General features: G+C 43.3%; 1 protein-coding gene across 11 annotated transcripts in view; it reads right to left on the minus strand.

The window, feature by feature from the left end:
- The window catches only part of macf1a (microtubule actin crosslinking factor 1a), a 214,573-nt gene that overhangs the window by 113,959 nt on the left and 79,596 nt on the right, over nucleotides 1–21,018 (minus strand). For 10 of the 11 annotated variants that reach the window (XM_070985041.1, XM_070985038.1, XM_070985039.1 and 7 more), the window contains 4 exons: nucleotides 12,322–12,383; nucleotides 6,433–6,522; nucleotides 3,644–3,721; nucleotides 2,698–2,790 (listed from right to left, as the gene is read on the minus strand). In XM_070985041.1, coding sequence (XP_070841142.1) covers nucleotides 2,698–2,790; nucleotides 3,644–3,721; nucleotides 6,433–6,522; nucleotides 12,322–12,383 — 323 coding nt within the window. Of the gene's footprint in view, nucleotides 1–2,697; nucleotides 2,791–3,643; nucleotides 3,722–6,432; nucleotides 6,523–12,321; nucleotides 12,384–15,778; nucleotides 16,228–21,018 lie in introns of those variants that run through there. The other variant, XM_070985035.1, reaches the window with a different exon arrangement.

The raw sequence follows: 21,018 nt of genomic DNA on the forward strand, positions 1-21,018 counted from the left end.
CTTCTGACAATCATAGCTGTGATAGTCTTTCTTCTACACAGGTTTGTTGCTCAATAATAATGAAAGTGTTAAAGTATTAAGGCTATTTATCAAAACCTCCTAACACTGTGAAGTGTGGATCTTAGAAAAGATGTGAGAACGTCTTCTGCATGCCTTAACAAGCAACATTAAAATAAAAGCTTTTGTCACAGTCTTGCAAAAGAGGTTGATGTTTTCACTTTATTTGCTATAAACGCTTTCGACACAGGACAAGGTGACTGACAGGTAACACCTGAGTTCAAAGCTTTGACTCCAGCAGGATCACTGAGAAGGCAGATTGTCTGAGCCAGCTGACTGAGTGAGGTAAGACAGAGATACCACCCCATCTGCAACTTAATGTGCTGTGAAATAATGACCAACAACAGTTACAACCCAAATGAAAAATGATAGCTCACTGAGCGAGCTCCTATAAATAGCCGATGTGCTGAGTCATTCATTAGCACATACACGTCCTGGTCACAAAGACCTGGAGGCTTGTTTCCAGAAATGGCTTCATCATCATCATCATCATCATCATCATCATCATCATCATCATCATCATCATCATCATCATCATTATCAGACCAATGTGGAACTTGATGTGCCAGTGCAATAATGGGACCAACGTGGAGATTATAGATTTCTCTGCTGATCTGGGTCACTTATTTTAGAGAGTGAATATTTAAGGCATGTTGAGTGAAACACAGGTAACAAAACTACAAACTGCAGGATGAACCTTCTGCAGCTTTCTGCTGTAATACGCTTTACAACCAGGAACTGTGAGTGGACATTTGGTTTAAACTGAACCCTTTACAGCTGCAACAAATGTCAGTAAAAACACTGCTACAACTTGCAAACAAAAGGTGTTGACTGTCAGCGGTGTTGGTCACTGTCAAACTGGAGACTGAGCGTGACCTTGAGGTGGATGCTCCTTTGTCTCTTTTTGAAACGAACTGAAACAAGTCCAGCTCAACTCATAGTATAACATTACTCCATCTATATTGTACTTTTGCAGTATAAGTACACATTGGATATAAGGACATTGGGAAGGAGAAGGGATGAAACTGAACATATGCTCCTGTCACGTCCACCATCTTTGGGTTAGTCCTCTAGTTTTCTTCCTGTCCTGTATCACTTCATTCATCCACCTCTCTCTCTCTCTCTCTCTCTCTCTCTCTCTCTCTCTCTCTCTCTCTCTCTCTCTCTCTCTCTCTCTCTCTCTCTCTCTCTCTCTCTCTCTCTCTCTCTCTCTCTCTCTCTCTCTCTCTCTGTGTAACACCATGTTCTGCTGAGTCATGCTCACTGAAACAGTTGCCAGGGTGTCATGCACTACTGTCTCCATCGCAACCAGCTGGCAGTGTCACCTTGCTGACAGTCACATGACAGCACAGTCTAGTGGTTAACCATAGTAATTACAATTAATTCATGACCTCATCTGAAACCAAAGGGACAAAAAGAGCTGTCTGTTCCAAAAATTAGATGCTGAAGATGTTTCATGTGAAATGCTTTGGCATTATTTGCTTTCGTCTGTAATGAAGCCTGCAGGCAGGGTTGCACTGTCTTGTCACTTGAACAATCACGTCCTGATGATGTGATTGCAGAAAATAATCTGAATACTCAGGATAAGCCACAAAAGCGCAAAAACAAAATATCTATATGCTATTAGCAAATGCTAATCTGCAAATAATTTAATCAGACAAGCTATATACAGCTGAAGTTCAATCCCTGATCACTGTGGATATTGCAGTGCAGCTGGGTGGTGCAGATAAAAATAACAGTATGTACCTTTTCAGATAATTAGAGTCTACATGGTGTACTCCCTCTGGACTGATTGTGAAACCACCAACATCCTGGGTCTGCAGAGCTTTATTCTCTGCACTGATAAAGCGCTTTGAGCCCACAGGTGACACATATATTTAATGTGATGATTTCAGTGAAAATAGGACATGCTTCATATACAGGAACAAACTGTAAACCCAGGATCAGGGTTTATATGAAAGCCTAAAGACTGAACATGTCCCCTGTTCATTATCCATGACCAGGCTGTCCAGCTGGCAAAATGAAGCCAAACAGTGTCCTCATGTAATGTTTTAGAGGACAACTTCCTGCAAGGGCCAGTGCAGAGATAGTTTCCAGTCAGTAGTGCAATAAGCAAACTCTTCTGTTGCATAAGCTAACACTGGTTTGCCAACACAGACACAGACAGACAGACAGACAGACAGACAGACAGACAGACAGACAGACAGACAGACAGACAGACAGACAGACAGACAGACGCGCGCACTCACACGCACGCGCGCTCACACGCACACGCACACACAGAGCTAAGCTCATCCTGGCAGTGATAACAACTCAAATCCCAACAGCTGGACACAGATGTTGAATAGCAACAGGATAACACCGAAATAAAATCCACATTTGTGGCAATGCTTTGCTTTCATTCCAGTCCAATTAAAATCCAGATGTGTCACAGCAGTAATTATGTGGATCATAACTCAATTATTACATAATCAATTAGAGGTACTATTTCATCAAGAGCTGGATGTAAGTACCTTAAGCTGCCCAATAAGCTTTCCAATGAAGGCCTCAAGAAGTTATGGACATACAACAACGATTAATTGATCCGAACACTGGAAACGCAGAGCAGGAGTGACAGAGCAGCATGTGAAGGGCACAAACCTGGAAGTGAAGGATGATGGTCCAGATGAGACCTAACGTCAGTTTGGGGTTCCCGTCGGTGATGTCATCGTTCCTAATGTTCACAAGCTTGACCTGAAAACAGGAAAACAGAAGTTTTGTTTGGTTTGCTAACAAAATAGTCAAAATGAGAAGATCTGCTAAGACAGAAATGAGTTTTAACTGACACAGTTATCACAACAAAAAGTAGTCAGTTTTAGTCACTAACACACAGATACACCAGAGTGGACCAGTAAGAAGAAAACACATAACTCATCTTCACCTCTGCATGTTAAGGATAAAAAATAATCTCCACTCCAAAAATCATTATGTGCAAGAGACTCTCTGAGACCTTGTTAAATCTTGTGGTTCCAGCTAAGCCAAGCCGCCGCGGCTGTATAATTAGGTCTCAGTGACACTCAGACCGGATTCAGAGGAAGAAAAGGTTAGCCCTCCACCACGGCTGTCTCCAGGGAACGAGGCGAGAGAGACGAGAGATGCAATTTAAGAAAGATGGAGGATTGAGAGATGTGGAGGAAGAGGTGTTTTAAGTGAGAGAAAAAGCTGCATCTTGACAGTTAATGAAGAGCTGCAGAGTAAGTGAGAGTTGAATTCATGATAGCAAGAGCGGGCGAAAGATGCAGTGTGGGGGGGGGCACTGTACTGCAGATACAGAATGGATGATCAGATGATCATTTTATCATTCATTGTTCATGTTCATCATTGTTTTGTTGTACCCTTGGAAACATGCTGACATTGACTGGAACTGTAAAAAACTAATACCTGGAGACCCTTACAGAACAACATGAACTTGAAACTGGACCAAAACTTAAGGTATTTATTTATTCTTAAGATATTTATTTATGTGGACACCACACAAGGACACAAGAAGCATGTGACACGAATGTCCATGTTTTGAATACCCATGTTTTTCTGTTTGTGCACATACCTGTCTCTGTTTGAGGAAGTCCAGTGCTATTTGGACATTCTGTAGACGATGAAATCTCATTCGGCCCTTTTCTCTGGGCTGGAAAGAAAACAGAGGAGAGAAAAATTATGTGGAGAGTCAACAAATGGGTTTAAACTTAGTCATTTTTAGTGACACAAATGCAAGAGGCAGCAGTGAGTGCAAACAAAGCTGGATTCAATCCACAGTGCAGTGAAGTAAAAACCCAGCATGGTTGTATTGACATGAAATGGTCCTCAGGGGGCGCTGTCTTCAACAGGAGCCATTAAAGACATGCCAAACGTCAGGAGCAAACTAGACCCAAACCATGCTGGTTTAAAATGGAAAAAAGCAAACTTCATATCAAACCCGTTTTCTCCTTTTCTTCACACACCACCAATATTTCACAAACAGACATCCAGTTTACAGTTTAGAGGTAAGATAGGTTAACAAAAAGAGAGAGAGAAAAGCGCGCACACGCACACACAGACACACACAAACACACGCAAACACACTCTTGCTGCAAAGAGTACATGAGTGCAGGATGCAGATGTGGTTTCACACTGTGCTGGTAAAAAGAAGGTACACTCAGGATTAGTCGTCACATCAGCAAGACATCAGCAAATACTGGAGAGGAGAGGAGAGGAGAGGAGAGGAGAGGAGAGGAGAGGAGAGGAGAGGAGAGGAGAGGAGAGGAGAGGAGAGGAGAGGAGAGGAGAAGCAAGGAGAGGAGAAGCAAGGAGAGGAGAAGCAAGGAGAGGAGAGGAGAGGAGAGGAGAGGAGAGGAGAGGAGAGGAGAGGAGAGGAGAGGAGAGGAGAGGAGTGGAGTGGTGTATGAATTTGGAAGTGTAATCTTGTCATTGGTTTGTTTTCCAGCTGTGTCCTCAGTGTTAGTTCACTGTCCTGGGCTCTGAAATGTGTCAGTGGGTCTAATAACGATCTGAGGAAAAACAAAGTCAGTATGTTCAAACATCTTTCTCTCATCTCTCACAAACATATTGGAATTTTCACTGTAAAATATAGACTATTTTGGGATTTACAATTTAATAAAACAGTATTTTTATTAGTCAAACATTAGAACATCTCAAAAATAGTAAATTACGTCTAACTGGCAACAAATACACATTCCCTGGTTACTTTTTTAGGTACACTTATACATTTTACTGCAATCCAATACCACAAATCTGCCACAAATTCTTCATTTAGGAAGATTATAACATTTGGTTTAAGTTGAGACTGTCAGAAAGGGCTTAATTACACGATATGTTTGTCTGGTGTTGTACTGGGCTGCATTATATTGACGTGGATTTCTAATATTCCTGTAAATGGGATGGACAAATCATTAGAAACATCTCTCAGGATAACGCAGTTAAATTCAACACCACTGTAACCTACAGCCTCAATAATGAACACATCAGAGTTACATTCACACCTCTCTAATAATCCAAACTGAACCTTATAATCTTTGAAAAGGTAGAATTTATGGCCGAGCGGTTTTATTGGACTGCCAAAAATTTGACTTCATCCAATAAAGTCGCCACTGAGTGTATGATGATATATAAGCTACACTTTATTGTGCACAATTCATGCAACATAGTTGTAGAGCATTGTTGGGTGAAAACTTCAAATATTTACAGTGCAAATTTTTCAGCCTTGTTTTTGAAGGCCAATCATCTTTCTCTCTCTCTCTCTCTGTCTGTCTGTCTGTCTGTCTGTCTGTCTGTCTGTCTGTCTGTCTGTCTGTCTGCAGAGGAACACACACTTACAATATGAAGACCATCGAAACGTTTGTTATGATGCTGTCACCCAACAGAAACGATGTAGTGTCACACAGTAACATGTACAGCCCAGTATGCTGGTCAGAAGTCAGTGGCACAGCACTCTCATGCAGCCTAACAGCTCCACCTATGGGCCAGAGGGTGAAGCTGAAGGGTCAGAGGTTAGAAGTGACAGAGTGAGCAGTGGAGGGGGAGAGGCTTTGATGCGAACATACTCCCTGAGCTCCTTCCTCCTCCTCATCCTCCCCTCTGAGCAAGATGAGAGGGGGGGCCCGCGAGGCATATGCCCTTTTCAATGAAGGGCCGCTCTTCTGTTGCTATGGTAACAGAAGGGGGGACATGGGAGACAGAAAGAGAGGAAGAGGAAGATGTAGCATGAGAAAGAAGACAGAACGAGAGAGGGCGGGACCAAATGAAAGAAGGGACAAAATACTGTAACTGCAAAAAAACAAATTAAAAAAATGAAACACCTGAACAACAGAAGTCAGTTAAGCTCTGACACAGATCACTGTCCATGACGGGGACAGAGTGTCCTCTATGTGCATGTGTGTGGACCTAAGCAGACCACGGTCAGCAGTCTGTTTCTGTTAGTCTACCTGTCTGCAGCTAAGCCCGCCTGTGACACACGGTGGCCTGTCTGTCTGTCCACATCAGGACTGAGGCTCTTACATCATCGAGCTGACCAAAGTGAAGCTGCTGGGGCTCAAGCTGCCGTGTTTCTGTTTACTTGACATACTGGTGATGTTAAAATGCCAGGTTGTCTAACTTTGGCCTAAATAATGTGCTGGAGAAGCTTCATCTGCCGCTTGACCTCTGATGGTATTTTATTAAAGAGTAACATTCTGCTGATGCTTTGAACTGGAAATGACAGCAGGGTGTGCGATGGAGCAGAGGAGTGTGTGATGGAAAAACTTACAGAGCGACAGTAAAAAATCATGTGTGTGCAGGTGTGTGTGTGTGTGTGTGTGTGTGTGTGTGTGTGTGTGTGTGTGAGAATGAGATAGGAATCCGTACCAGGGTGACTCCAGAGAGGACCTCCAGCAAGGAAATCAGGTTGTGTCCATCCCTCAGGTCCTCATACAGGTCTGTGATGTGCTTCCTCACCTGAAAAAGGAAAGGGAATGAAGAAGGAGGAAGAGAGAAGGAATGAAAAAAGGAAAAGAGAAGGGAGGAGGAATGAGGAGAGGAAAGGAAGGAGGTAAGGTAAGGTGATGAGGAGATGAAAAAGGAATGAGGAGAGGACACACAGAGAGAAAAAGGTTAATTCCTCACTCCAATCATCCTTCTGTTGACTCAACACTCCTGACATGTGCCAAGCCAATTGGCCCACAGCTGACAGGCCTGGTGACAGTGGTTGTCGGGCCAACGGAGACAGAAGCACCAGCTGTGGCCTCTCATCTCTGTTGCCATGACATTGCCTCCACCATGAGTGGGGTGGGGGTGGGCTGCCGACACGGTGACTCAGCAGCCTGATCAGAGTTAGTGCTTGTTTAGTTGAAAAGTGGGACACTGGATGAGACGGACAGACAGTGACGACCTGAGGCTGAACAGAGAGGGAGTGATGGATCAGCCGAGCTGTGACGAGTGAGGACAGACAACTGAACTGAACGTGACATCTCTGTGGTGGTGTTTGTCACCGCCATGCGCCAGTTTCTCCATCTCCTCTTTGATTTACAGGACTTTAGATTCAAATGCATAACAGCATGAGATTGAATGACACATTTATTTTGTTTATGAGACCTTCCTCACCTCCTCTCTGGAGTAAAATACAGTAACAAAAATGTAGTAAGGTAAAAAATGACAAGGATTATGAAATACGAACACGAGACTGGTGTGACGCCTTTAATGTAAAGGTTTACAGTGACGTGACGCCTCATTACACTGAGTGGACAAAGTTAACGTAGTTGTAAAGTGAGAGAATAAAAGATAGGAGGTTTATGAATAGAGAAAATCTGTGAAAACAATGCACATTAGTTGAAACTAGCTGAATAAGACGTGAGTAAAAAGGGCTGTTTCTAGGTCCTTTCTTCTATCTAGGCTACTTTCCAATTCATCAGTTTGTCAAAGAACAAAAGGAACCGTACAATAGCTGCAGAAAGGCACTGCAACATCAGGCTGGAGCAAAGGAAACACTTTTCTTTCACAAATGGAGCATTTCTAATTTACTCTTCCTCACCGGAAAGCAGAAAGTGAAAAGAGAGGGAGGCTGGCAGGCGACACAGGTCAAACACTCCTTCCCAAAGTGCTTCAAAACTGTTGCTGAAAAAATGCTGATCCACCTCAGCAACCAAGGGCACATGTCTACCTGCATTACAGTGATTTTCCAGTTTCTCGCTGCACCTGCACTGATAAAAGTTTTGCTGCAGTCCTGGCCCCTGGACAAGAAACTGTACTACCACAGTTCACCAGAAGAGGGCAAAACAGTCACAAGAGTGAGCTGGAGAGGTCTCCACTCTCTAAGTTAGGAATAACAAAATATGAATTAAAATGAACCATCCTTATACCACTTTAAAAAAGATGCACTGAACTGCTACGCTGCCTTTCTTAAAGGCAGGACAGAAGGTCTCTTGAGGTTGAGCTCATCGCTAAAACTGTCTTTGGCTTAAAACTGCTGCTACAGAAATAACAACATCCCTCCACTTGTCCTCAATAACCCTTTTTCTACTTTCCCCCATCTATTTTCCTCTTCCTCGCTCATCTGTGTCATACTCTCACCCTTCTGTTGCTGCCTCTTTTTCTCCATGCGAGATAGACATCAGCTGTTTTAGAAAGGAGCTGATGGCACAAGTGTTAATTAGATGGCAGGAAGAAATGGTGCATCCAACACTGACTGGAAATGAGGTGCTGTTTTTGTCTAATTGTGTCTCAATGTGTCACAGCAGGCCCTTGGTTCCAAGCTAGCCCGAATAAGTGGATTCTCTGTGTCCATGACGTGTTTAATACCAGCTTACTGGAAAGCCCACCCTGTGATCTGAAATAAAAATAACCCCCTGAAACATCCTATTCCACTCACTTCCAATCATTTATCTGGGCACCGGCTGTGAGACATCAGCACTGCTTTTTCTATGATAACTGGCCCTTCTTCAGTAGTACACAAACTTCTGTAACAACCACATTGCCAAATACGCTGCCCATCAAGGGAAAATTGATGTTTTTTTTATGTTCCCATGGGCATCCAAAAGATGGCCCATGAGAAAGTCCCACTGCAGTTTACAGTAGACTCTAGTGTATGACATTCACTGCTCTGCATAACACCCAGCTGCATCTGTAGATTGTTGTTTTTGTGTGTATGTGTGTGCGTCTTAAGGGATATTGCTCACACAGCCAGCTGTGTCTGATGTGTAGTGACGGCAGCTGTCAGGTGCCTTTGGCACTAAAGCAGAGGTAATGTTAGGACCACAGGCCTGCTGAGAGCACCTGGGCAACAGCACAAATCTGTGACGAAGGATGTGGATCATCCCAACACTTTTTACAAGTTCAAATACCTTCCAATATGTTTTTAGTCATATTGCATAAAACAGGGTTTGACAACTGCAGCAGAGTGGAAAAATGAATGATGGCAACTCCTTGAACGCCAATTAAGGATGAGTTTCTGAGACTGACATGCTGCTTAATGTGATATGATTCAAACCCCACATCTGAAGGTCCCAGCAGGTCATAAAATGCTAAAAATTACATGCAGTGTTTCACCCAGTTCTAACAGCAAGGTTAAGGCTTTAAAAAAGCACACAGCTATTGTAAAAATGGCCTTCAGACTTTTCTGCTGTGAAATTGTTTCAAGTTTCTCTCCTTTATTTTTCTAATATTTACGAGGGTGCATGTTTCATGGCTGCTAAAGGCTAGAACATGAGGTGAAACATGTTCTCATCACACTTCTTTGACAAACAGTACTTGCGTGTTTAATTGTCGGTGTTATTGTGTTTGGCGTCTCAAGTCTGGTTGCTGTGTAGGTTTTACTTAAGTAGAAGCTCATCTGGATTACAAAAAAAGGCTGTGTGTGGTTAAACACCTTGTTAGCTCACTGAGACACAATGTGGCTACGAGTTCTTCATCTTTGTGAAACACTTTCTGCCTCATCCTAACTTCTTAATCCACAGCTACCGGATTTGTGCTCCCTGTGTCAACAGCCTGCTGGGTCAGAGAGTGTCACTGCGTGCCAGCAGGTAGCTTGGGAGGCCAGTGTTTATACTGGGTCCTGTTTGTACTGCACACACTCAAACATGCATGCACACACACCTGTGCAGCTACCAGACACTACACACACACAGAGCAGACAGGAACCAATGATGTCACCTGAGGTCAAAGGTCACCTGTCTGTCTTTGCCTACCTCTCCTTTTCTTTCTCCTCATCTTCTCTTTAATGTTCCCTCTCTTTGTCTCAGGAGCGTATTTTCTATTCTGTCTTTCTTAATCTTTTCTGTGTCTTAGCCTGAGGACTGTTTTCTCTGTCCATGTAGGTCTCTTTGTCCCTTCTGATGGGTGGAGGTTTGTACAATCAATCCTGGCCAAGAGTCAACAGATGACATAGAGCACAGAACTATTTCACCCCGCTCTCTATTCAAGAGCTCAGTGTTGGGACATAATCGCTTTTTGACATATTACTTCTTTGGCAACACTTTTTCATCCAGCGGCAGCAGATCAGTTCAGCAGATGAGACAAGAGTTGATTCTTCTCTTTCGTATGCTATCCATGTTTTCATGTCATCCTGCCCTCACTGTCTCCTTCTACCATCCCTCCATCAGTCTTCACCTCATCTTCCTATCTCACTCAAAGTTCAGCACTCTTCTTAATAAATACCATTCCCACTTAACTCAAGATGACCTCTGTGCTAATGTAATGCCTGGCAGTGTGTGTGTGTGCGTGTGTGCGTGTACATGCACATGTCTGTCTGTGTGAATGAGTGAGTGTGTGGTTGAGTGAAAAGAAGTGGAAGAGAAAAGCAGTTGTTCATGGTGCACTGTGCCGGCTGGAGCCACTGTCTGCACTGTCTCTCGTTTCCTAACCTTTTCTTACTTATCTGGCTCTTTTGCTTGTCTGTTAATGTGGTGGTTTAAAGGTGGTTCTAACTGTTCTAAATATTATTTTGAAACATTCCAAATCCAAAGTTAGGACTACTAACTCTACTGCTGATGTCTTTAAAATGCATTTGGTCTACAAAATGCAGAGTTTGCTAAAACCAAAAATTCAAACCTCGATAATATTCATTTTATTCCCATATAAGCCAAAGAAACCAGCAAATATTCCTATTTTAACAGGCCGGGACCAGAAAACTGCTTAAGAAATGACTTAAGTGACTTATCAAACATCAAAACTGTTGCCATTTAATTTCCTGTAGACTGACTAATCATATAATCAACAAATATTTCAGCTCTGCACACACAAAGGCAATAAAACAGCTATATTTCATTACAAATTGATGGGAGCTGCATTTCCAGCACTGAAAAAGCATCCCATCCCTCCTGCTGCTGCTTCCATCTCTGACCTACATTTACAGTCAGCGGTCAGTCTGGCAGTGCAGGCTGATATAGAGTTACACTCACAGGCTGGGCACTGTGACGACAGTCGCTCCAGAGTTATGGGGTCAGACAGATGCTTCATTCCCCGGTCATGTGATAGAAATACCCTGCATTCTGCTCCCCTCACCGCCTGAGTGTGCTACACATAGTGTACATGCTATACATCATGGATGAGACAGAAACGGCATGTGTGCATGTGTGCAGATGTTTCACTATGCACACATGTAGGCAGCAAAGCCAGCTGTCTGTGACCCACAGAGGACACACTGTCTGTAAACAGCTAACAGAGACAATCAATCAGTATTTCCCTTTCTCTTCATTATCTTCAGGGAAAATCATCTATGTCCTCCACTTCAAGGTTTGACTCAGCAGGCAGCATTTTAACTGGATTTTAGGGGTGTCAGGTATCATCATGCAAAGCCTCCTTTACTGTGAGAGGAAGAACTATAGATGTTATTTAGCTGGATGTTTTTACTTTATGCAGCTGTTCAGTCAGAACTAATAACTTCAGCTGATTCTTGACTGAAGCCTTCAAATGCAACAATCACATTCAGGATCCTGGCAAGACGAAGAGTCTACCGATCCATAATTTAATATCTGCATTCAAGTTAACGTTTCTGCATTCACAACCGCTATCAAATATTCATTTAAGACTGACTTTTACTTTACCCACCACTTTGATTTTGGTGCTGAACATGATTGAAGTGTAACCATGGCTGGATGGAGGGGAATGGATTAACGAGCTGTAACTTCAGAGCCATCGCTCACAGTGACAGAGCAGGAGTGAGCCGAACAGATGCTCATCTATTGATGCAACAGCTCAGTCTGCTGCTCAGACAAGGCCACATTAGCTGTGATCAGAGCACACAGGATGACGAAACTAGCCAAGAGAAGCGGAGGAAGATGAGTAGGAAGTGTTTTTCCAAAAATAAATATGCAATTTTATAAAAATATCACTAATAAATACCTGTTGGACAACCTGAGGGCAGATGAAGAAAATGTATTTTTTTCCTTAAGATCAATTTGTTTTAATGTGCTCTGTTATTATCAAGCAGTAGTCGGACTGAGTCAAAGGATCCAATGAACCCCAACCAAGTTACCAGGTTTCTGAGGCTATTATCATGCTCTTGAGAGCATATTACAGAACATCAAGCCATCTGAGACATGCATGTTGTAGAGGACTGTGTGAAAAACCTTTCACTCAGACTCTTTACAGTTTATGTTGGTCTGACTTAACTTTGTATTGAAGATAAGAGCCAGGATGACAGATAAAATTTAAGATTAAACGTTCAGCATTCCATATAAAACAGCCCTAAAAACCCTGACAAGCATTTCCACAAAGCCAAAACAGGCACACATCAAAGTAGCTGAACCCAGTGACACATACCTTGATGAGATGCTTGTTGACCCATTTTGTGAAGGTTTTCTTCTGCACCCTGTCCCGCTCATCTGAAAAAACAGAAACAAAGAGAGAGGAGGGAGGTTAACTACTTACAGCCATCATGATTATTCCAATGAACGGTGCAGATGACAAGGTCACACATACACACACAGAAATCCAGCTCAGACAGGCAAAGCGGCGCACTCAACACCCCCCATGGAGACAGCTAACGACGATGCTGGATTTGTGCATTTGTATTGATTTGCGAATAACAATTTGAGAGGATTTCTGCAGGAGAGTTGCTATTCTTTCCTCACACACACACACACAAACACTTAGCGGCTTAGCAGCTACTTGTATTGGATTACTCCCACAAAGCCTTTTTGTTACCTCACACTCATGTCATGAACTTAATGAAAGACACTAACACACAGTCAAGTGTAAATGGGTAACACTCACAGGAGTGCACACACGACTCGGTCTTCTTCACAGTGACTACATGTCTTTCATCTTACTCAGCAGTGATGTAAAGCAGTATTGTATGAGAGCTGACGTAAAGACAAAAGCTAAGACACGTTGAAGGCTCTTTGAGTTCAACAACTTGAGGTCATGTTAATAAGAAACTTCCGTATCTACAGATGTGACCTCTTGTAAAGTCGTGAGCAGCTATCTTTACGATGTTTTACTGAGATAACATCATCCTGAGTAAACTGAGGTTGTGATGAAGCTCAAAAAGTTGTCTTTACTGTCTCTACTCTCACAGATTCCTCCTTCTTCAGTTCATTTAATGTCTCGAGGTGTGACCTTTCTCTCAGTTTCCACAGTTTCTAACTGAAGAGTGATCTGCAGCCAGGCAGTGCTCCAGCCTGCGTCCTCCACAGGCCAGAGGAGTGAGGCAGGCAGGCCAGGAATAGAAGCTGATGCTGAGGCACAACTGTGTTATTTCACCCAGGGATCTACAGGGCAACGTATATGCTGTGCAGCTTTGCAATACTAATGAAAAACAGTCTGAAATGGTGCTAAAACGACCATCTGTATGATGGTTTTCACTTAAATATGTATATACATATTAATATATAATGGGAAAAATGACATAATTAGAACAAACACTGACAGGATTCACGATTCTGTTTTGAATTACAGTTAAGTGAAATAATCACATTTTGCTCATTTCCATTTCAAGTCACACATTGTGTTCAAATATATCTTACTCTCTGCACACAGCCCCTTGTCGTGGTCACTGACTCGAATGTTTGGATTCTAGTTTTTCATGCCTGTTTAAGTGATGAACTGTGCTACTTGTGGTGGTTTTTAAAGATGGTAACAGACGTTTACATGCTCGTGCTACAACTTTCAACCTCTGTAGCACCAGTGCTATGCACAACAAAAGCTCATGTACGGCCCTCTTTCCCCCTCATCACCACCTCCTCTTCCTCCACACTAACGGAGCCTCTCTTCCTCTCCGGCCTCTCTCTGCTCATATCAGTCTGTCTGGGAGAAAACACAGACCCTCTCTGCGTTTCCCTTCCTGCCATTCTGTTAAATATTTATCTTCCTTCTGGAGGGATAGTTAAAAATCCTTTAAAGTGATACTGCATGTTGCTAAAATAGTTTAAGTCGATGTTAAGTATACAAAATGCAATGTATGTGCAGCGCACAATGGTAGGCTACAGATCCTAACAAAGTTTAGTTAGTTTAGTTACTTCACACTCGTTTGCCTGTCCTGCCAAATACCACACATGGATTACAAGAGACAAGAGGTGCAACAATAATAAAACAAAATAAGCTGCAACTATTTTGATAACCAGTTAATAGTATGAGCCAAACATTCTCTGGCTGCAGCTTCTCATTTGTGAGGATTTGCTGCTTTTCTCTGTGTATTATATGACAGCAAAGTCAATATCTTTGGGTTTTTTACTTGTTGTCATACAAAAAAGACACTTGAAGATGTCAAAGAGGGCTTTAGGAGATGGACAGTTTGCACATTTTTCTGACATTTTATAGTGCAAGTGGTTAATGGATCACTTGAGAAAATAATCGGAAGATGAATTGATAATCAAAAGGCCTTCAGGCCTATATTTCAACATTATTTCAGAAGCATGGGTCCATAACATAAAAGACACTGCTCCATAAAAAATACTATGACAGGACATCTTCTGGTAACATCTACTCAAAAGTTAAAAGTGTTAAAAGTGTGTAGTCTGTCCTACTTCTCCAGGGTCTTTAGTTTCAGCTCTGACTAAATGCAGAACATGTCTCATATCTAATCATTTCATTTCTGTGAAAATACTCACCCCAGAAGCGAAAAATGAAACTGTGATGAGATATTTTTCTTTCTCATATCAAGACTCGCTTATACATTCAACAGCTCAGTGACAGATGAGTACTTTCCCTCCAGTTTGTCCAACAGATTCATTTCCAGCCAATCAGAAAACAGTTGGCTGTAGGTACCTCCCATCCTGCCAGCTGTTTATCAGTTGCTGTGGTGACGCCATGAGGGAGAGCAGCCATGGGGAGAGATAGAAGGTATCACTTCCTCCTTCAAAGATCTTATTATCTCAAGTGTCCCTCTCACACACACCTATGCAAACACACAGACTTCTACAGAGCCTCTAAGCGGTCCTGACACCTTCAATGGTTGAGCTCCAAAAGTAGAACGGATTTCCAAAGAGGGAACTCGATTTAGGTTTTAGTAGGTCAAATATCTCAACCACATAAACCTCAAGGTCAATCTCAGCACGGCACAACCGACACGACACAAACAGGGTGACACACTGAGGAGTGTACATAAAGGGCAAGCCCCGAGGCAAAGAACACATATTTCAACATGCTCTTGCAAAATAGTTTCACCACTGCAACACGCCTTACATCCAAAACCTGCCCGGGTAGCTGAGCTAGTTAGCCCAGAGGAAACACACTGTGACATGCCATTAGACCACATACATTTATACTGGTCAACCGCACTCGCTAAACACTTATCGCTCATCAGCCTGTGAGGACTTATCAGGTGCATGTGCTGCAGGTGTGGGAATGGGGTCATAAAGTCATCATGTGTGATCTTAAGCGTGATTAATTTTACAAAACTGGAGACATGAGGAGAGTCGAGGTTTGTGAGTGACAGCCACGGAAAGACTCTCATTCGTGCACAGAGGAAGGCATTGTTAAAATGCACACACCCCCTCACATGCTGTCCAAACAAAACAAAACAGACACACACGACCGTCTCGCCCTTTGCCCTGAAATCCACAATGATTAATAGAGACCACAGCTAGCATAACTGTTGTCCCGGGTGTGTGCACAAATATGAACAGTTCAAACACAGAGTGAAACACGTGGTGACAGGAGCCTCTCCAACTGACAGCATGTAAACAATGAGTGCAAATACTGCACAGCTTCACTACGGCCATGTACACACACACACAGTTACACACACAGGTACACACACACAGGTACACACACTAACCTGCACAGCACATGAGCGAGTACAGGTGAGCGTTGAGATGACATTCATTCCTGTAGTCGGGCCACATCGTCCACAACTCTTGTGTTTCCCACCTCCACTTGTCAGAGCCTCATTTGATGTGAACGGTGCATAATCCAAGACAGAAGTCAGATGATTATAGCAGCGAGACGTCTTTGGCAACAAGCTGCCTTCACGTTTCCAGAGCTGAAAGCTGCAGTGTGAGCGTGAACCACCAGGAGAGCACTGGCAGGTACTACCAGTTTCTCTCCCAGAGTTTCTACTCTTCCCTTGGTTTAATCTCTCTGTGGCTCAGCCGTTCCCTCTCTCCTCGATTCCCGTGTTAGCTGCCATGTCAGCCCCTCTTGGCCGGCCTTCTCCCTCTGCCTCTCGCACTCTTTCCACACCAGCAGTTGCTCTCACACGTGTGTGTCAAAGTCGACGTCAGCTCCTCGCCCTCAGTTCTAAAAGGACGGCCTCCCTCCCGCCCGCCCTGTTTACTCCCTCCAGTCAGTTCCACTTCCTCACCAGGCAGTGACACTCTCTCTCGCTTGTTCTCTTGCTTGCTCGCTCTCTGTATCCAGGCCACAACAGACGGTCTGTGCTCAGACTGCAGCTGATGGTGGTTCTGCAGAGCTGCAGGGGTGCTTCCTCTGTTTACCTTTTTCTTCTTTCTACAATTCCTCTCGCTGTCTCTGCATACGTAAGCAACTTTCCTTGCTGACATGTACCATCCAGGGGGACAATTTTCTTTTTTTCTTTTCTCATTTTCAGTTGACTGCCTGTAGAAGGACAGCAGACGCTGAATAAATCCACATTTGGTCGCTGTTTTCTGTTTTTGTCACAGAGCAGAGCTGGAGGACTTATTGTTGTTCAAAGGAGCCTGAGGCAGTTTGTGATAGAAATGTTCTTAAAAACCAACTCTGAAAGACAGATGATGTAATCCACTCGAGTTCTCTCTACGTGCCACAAAACTACAAAAGCATCTAAAAATACAAAAGTTTGCCTTGTTCTGCTGAACTATGCAAACAACAGTCTTTGCATTCAAGCTGATGAAAGCCAGATGCAGCAGTTCCAGGACATCTCATTTCCTTGATTTTCATGCTTTTACTCCTGCTCCTTTTCCCATGTTTCCTTTCCTTAAGAGGCAAACACAAACTTCCCAGGTTTCTTTTGTAAAAGCGTCAGCAGCCCGGAGGCTTCTCTGCTCCTAGCGATGTGAGCTCGGCAGCTTTTTGAAGAAAATGGACGGAGAGAGTGTGACTTGGGCTGAGATGGACCGCAGCCTCAAGAAAGGCCTGGCGGGATTGTGACGTTGTTTAATTTAATATAGAGAGGAAAACCAGCCCAGGCAGTCCTTCATCTCTTTAGCGCATGTGCCTCATACGTGTACAACAGATGATGATGGCACACATAATGAAGAAGAGCTTCGATCATATTTTTGGCCTCGATCCAGATTTGTGCTTTTCAGGCAGAGACAATAAGCAGTCAGCAGTGAATAAGAGGCCTCTAGCAGCCTTTAGCCCACACTGCCTGTTGCTGAACACATCATCTAGTCATGGCAAGAAAATTCACTGTCTGCTTCCTTTCACAGCTGACAGCATGAACTCTTTATTATTATGAAATCTCTCTCTGCCTTCCCTCTTGTTCATCTCTCAAAATAGCTGTGCCGTCCCAGACAGTGCCAGCGCAGCTCTGAATAATTTCTGCTCGGCCTTATAAAAAAAAGAAAAAATAAATAATGAAAAACAGAGTCAAGAATCAGCAGTGTGGAAGCAATGACTCCGCCGCTCGGGCTAAAAGCTCGGCTGTGGCCTCCTCAGGTCATGTGACCTGGCCAGGAGTCAGGACGTGAGGACAGACCTCATGAGAACAAACGCTGATATGACAGCAGCTCCTGGCTCTGAAAGCAGGTGTACTCTGTCCATAGGGTACAGACGCACACACCTGACCAGGCGAGACAATGACTCACATACTCTGACCGTCACAACAGGCTCAGAGTAACACAAGCTCCTCCTCCTTTTTTCCAACCGTTTCCTCCACCAGCGACGTCACTCCTTTATCTCCACCCCTCCTTCTTTTAGGTCCTCTTCTTCTTTGCTCCCTCTCGGCATCAGATTCTGCCTTTCCTCCGTGCCTTCACTTTGAATCTCTCCTCTCTCCATCTCTACGGGACCATCCACACTAAAAATACCAGACGGAGCTTATGTCTCTAATACCACACGGCGTGCTTATCCCTCACTCCCTCCTTCTCCCCAGTTATCACCTCTAATCTCCCTCCCTCTCCCTCTCTGTTGCCCTGTCTTCCAGTGTTCTGCCTTTATCTTCTTGTGATTCAGTTAAAATTAAAAGTGAGAGGGAGGTTTCCAAGTGTTCTGGTTTTCCTCTTGTTCTTCATCCATCATGTAATTTTCCCTTCTTTCCCTTTCTGTTTCTCTTTCAGTCAGACTGGCTCCCAGGGTGCATTTATCCTCCTCCTCGTCTCTGGTGACACTCGAAGGCTGGCAGTAGCCTGCATCCCTCTTTTTTTCCATCTAATTCTTCCTTGCCTTCCGCTTCTTATCCCATTTTTCTCTCTGAGCTACGAACATTGAATGCTAAATGTTTGTTTGTGTTCGAGCTTAACAAACGCGCTACAGATTTGCAAATCAGATGATGGGAGGAGACAGTTTTCGTGGGAGATTTCTTGTCAGAATTCCAGTATTTCATCTTTAATATGCAAATTTTCTCTGGTGCTGTTTTGTAGCTCACATCTCCCAAATACACACTAACTAAGCTGTCCAGTTGGCCTAGTTGACCACAAGCCCTGTCATCAGATTAGATTGAATGTGCCCTCCTGTGGCCACAGAAGAGACACACCTGAGGGACACTACTGAACATAAATAATACATTATATACAAGACATTTATCTATTAGGTTATCAGCACTAAAGTAAGACTAGCCTGAAATGACACAAGATGACAAATAAGAAAAACTAGTTTATAAATCCAAAGGCCACATTAATGGTCAAAGGTGATTCAGGGTCAGCTCAGTTTCACTGCTAACCCACATCTAAATAAAGACATCACCTGTCCTGTTCAGTGGTCATGACATGAAACTACACCTGGCCTAAAATGTAATGTACCTCTATTGATATTTTATTACCGGACAAGCTATGCTGTATTCTAAACATAGAGAACATAGTTAAGTGCAATTTCAAAGTGTAAACCACCATAATTTACATGTTGTGACAACTCAAACCACATCATGCTCATATATAACACTGCACACCCACACACAGCCTACCACGCTTGGCCTACCACTGTGACAGCTTTGGTTTCCTGTGATGAGATGAGTAAGGGTAGCATCAACACCACAGCATCACAAACTATGACACACACACATACTGTACCTAGAACCTGGAAACAAGACGGAACAGTCAAGTAAACATGAAAGTTTGTCATTTGAGTAAATGTCCTGCCTCACTGTGGCTTCAAACTCACTCACATGGACACACCCTTAGCACTCATTATGAGAGACACACACAGATAAACAGTTTCCACAATGAACGGTATGAAGTTCTATTTTAATCTAGCTTAAATTAAAACATCATAAACTACAGTAAAAATATTTAGGAAGACACACCAACACCCTCATGAAACTGTCCAGGATGCTGGACAGGCACCAACAGTGGCCCAGCTTCCTAATCCATAAGCAAAGCATCATGGGCACAGCACCCTCAGCTGACCATGTAAGTGGACAACATCGAGGGCCTCCCTCCCTTGCCTCCCTTACCCTCACCGCTACATCCACTGCCCTCTCCGTATTGATCAACCTAATTGATCTGCACCGTTATGTCATGACACATATTTCCCCCGGTTGAATCTAAGCCAAACGCAGCATTCAGACAAAATTAGACCCTTGTCCCAAACCAAATGCCTCATCTACTCTTAACGGTGACTGACTGAGAATTCGCCTCAGTTTTTCCTCTGTTCAGTCACTGCATCTGAACAGATTACGTGTATATTTAAGGTATAAAGGTCAGCATAAACATCATGTCAGAATAGGCTGTTACATAATGAGTATTTGTATCAGGTTTTAAATGAGTATTAGCACTAAAACTAAAGCATGAAAGCCAACTGGAATTTGTTTAATGCTGCAAAACATCAATGTTACATTAGTGTTTACCATTAGCTATGAACAATCAGACACATGACTGAACTCAGCAGCTTACTGGCAGCACAGCAGCTCGTTGTTTGGTGTCGAACACGTAGCTATAAAAACGAGACAAAGCTGGCCACGTAAGCAGCCAAAGACACGCACACAGATTGCAGTCTCCAGGATGAATTACATAGATTTGACTATATGATTCAACAGTCCATTAAAATATAACAGCCTTTCTCCACAAAGAGCCAAATATGGACGGTTCTGCTCCACTGACTCATGCAGTAGAAGCAGATGAGCAATCGAGTCCTGCAGCACAAAAGCATAAAAACGGTGTCTCACTGTAACAAGAGGTGAAACAGGAGAAACCTATATGCTCATTGCCGCACAAGGCCCTTTACACTCCACTCAAACTAAAATAAGAAACATGGATTTACTTCTGCAAGCTAGGAAAGCTTTAGCACCATGCTAACTACCTTATAAACAATTTCAAAAGGGTTTTAAAAGCAACGCAGATGCTGACCTAAATGCTAAAGGCAATGATTTAAATGAAGACACCAACAAGCTGACAGATAAGTGAGTTTGTCCAGTACAAAAATGGCACAGCAGGAGGGGCGGGACCAAACAGGAAGCACATGGAGCCAATGTCAAATCATCTCCTTCTCTCTACAAAGAAGAGATAAGTTATAGCTGGAGTGGTGATGGAGAAGAGACAAGCAATAAGAAAGGAAACGGGGAGAAAAATGTTGAGTTTAGCGGTATCTCTCTGCAGCAGTGGGTTGTTAAAAAGGAACGGTTTACCTTGTTCAAAACTGTCTGTCCATCGACAACGGCGACAGTAAAACCAAAATCCAGCTGCTGTCAAGAAGTGAAAAGCCACAACCACGATGGGCGTTATGACTGTGGGGTCTGTTAGAAAGTCCATCTTCATTCACAAACTGTTGCTCTGCTTCCCAAACTTCTACAAAATGTCAGGTAGCTCCACAAACAATAAGTAACAGTCACACAAAGACGGACCAAAGCTCCAAAGAGTGCAGGCTTCCAGGTAAAGTCTCAAAACTCGAGGCATCCATAAAGGAGGGATTTTACAGCAGGTTTCT

This window comes from Chaetodon trifascialis, chromosome 17 (genome assembly GCF_039877785.1).
Source record: "Chaetodon trifascialis isolate fChaTrf1 chromosome 17, fChaTrf1.hap1, whole genome shotgun sequence".
Taxonomy (NCBI): Eukaryota; Metazoa; Chordata; class Actinopteri; order Chaetodontiformes; family Chaetodontidae; genus Chaetodon; species Chaetodon trifascialis.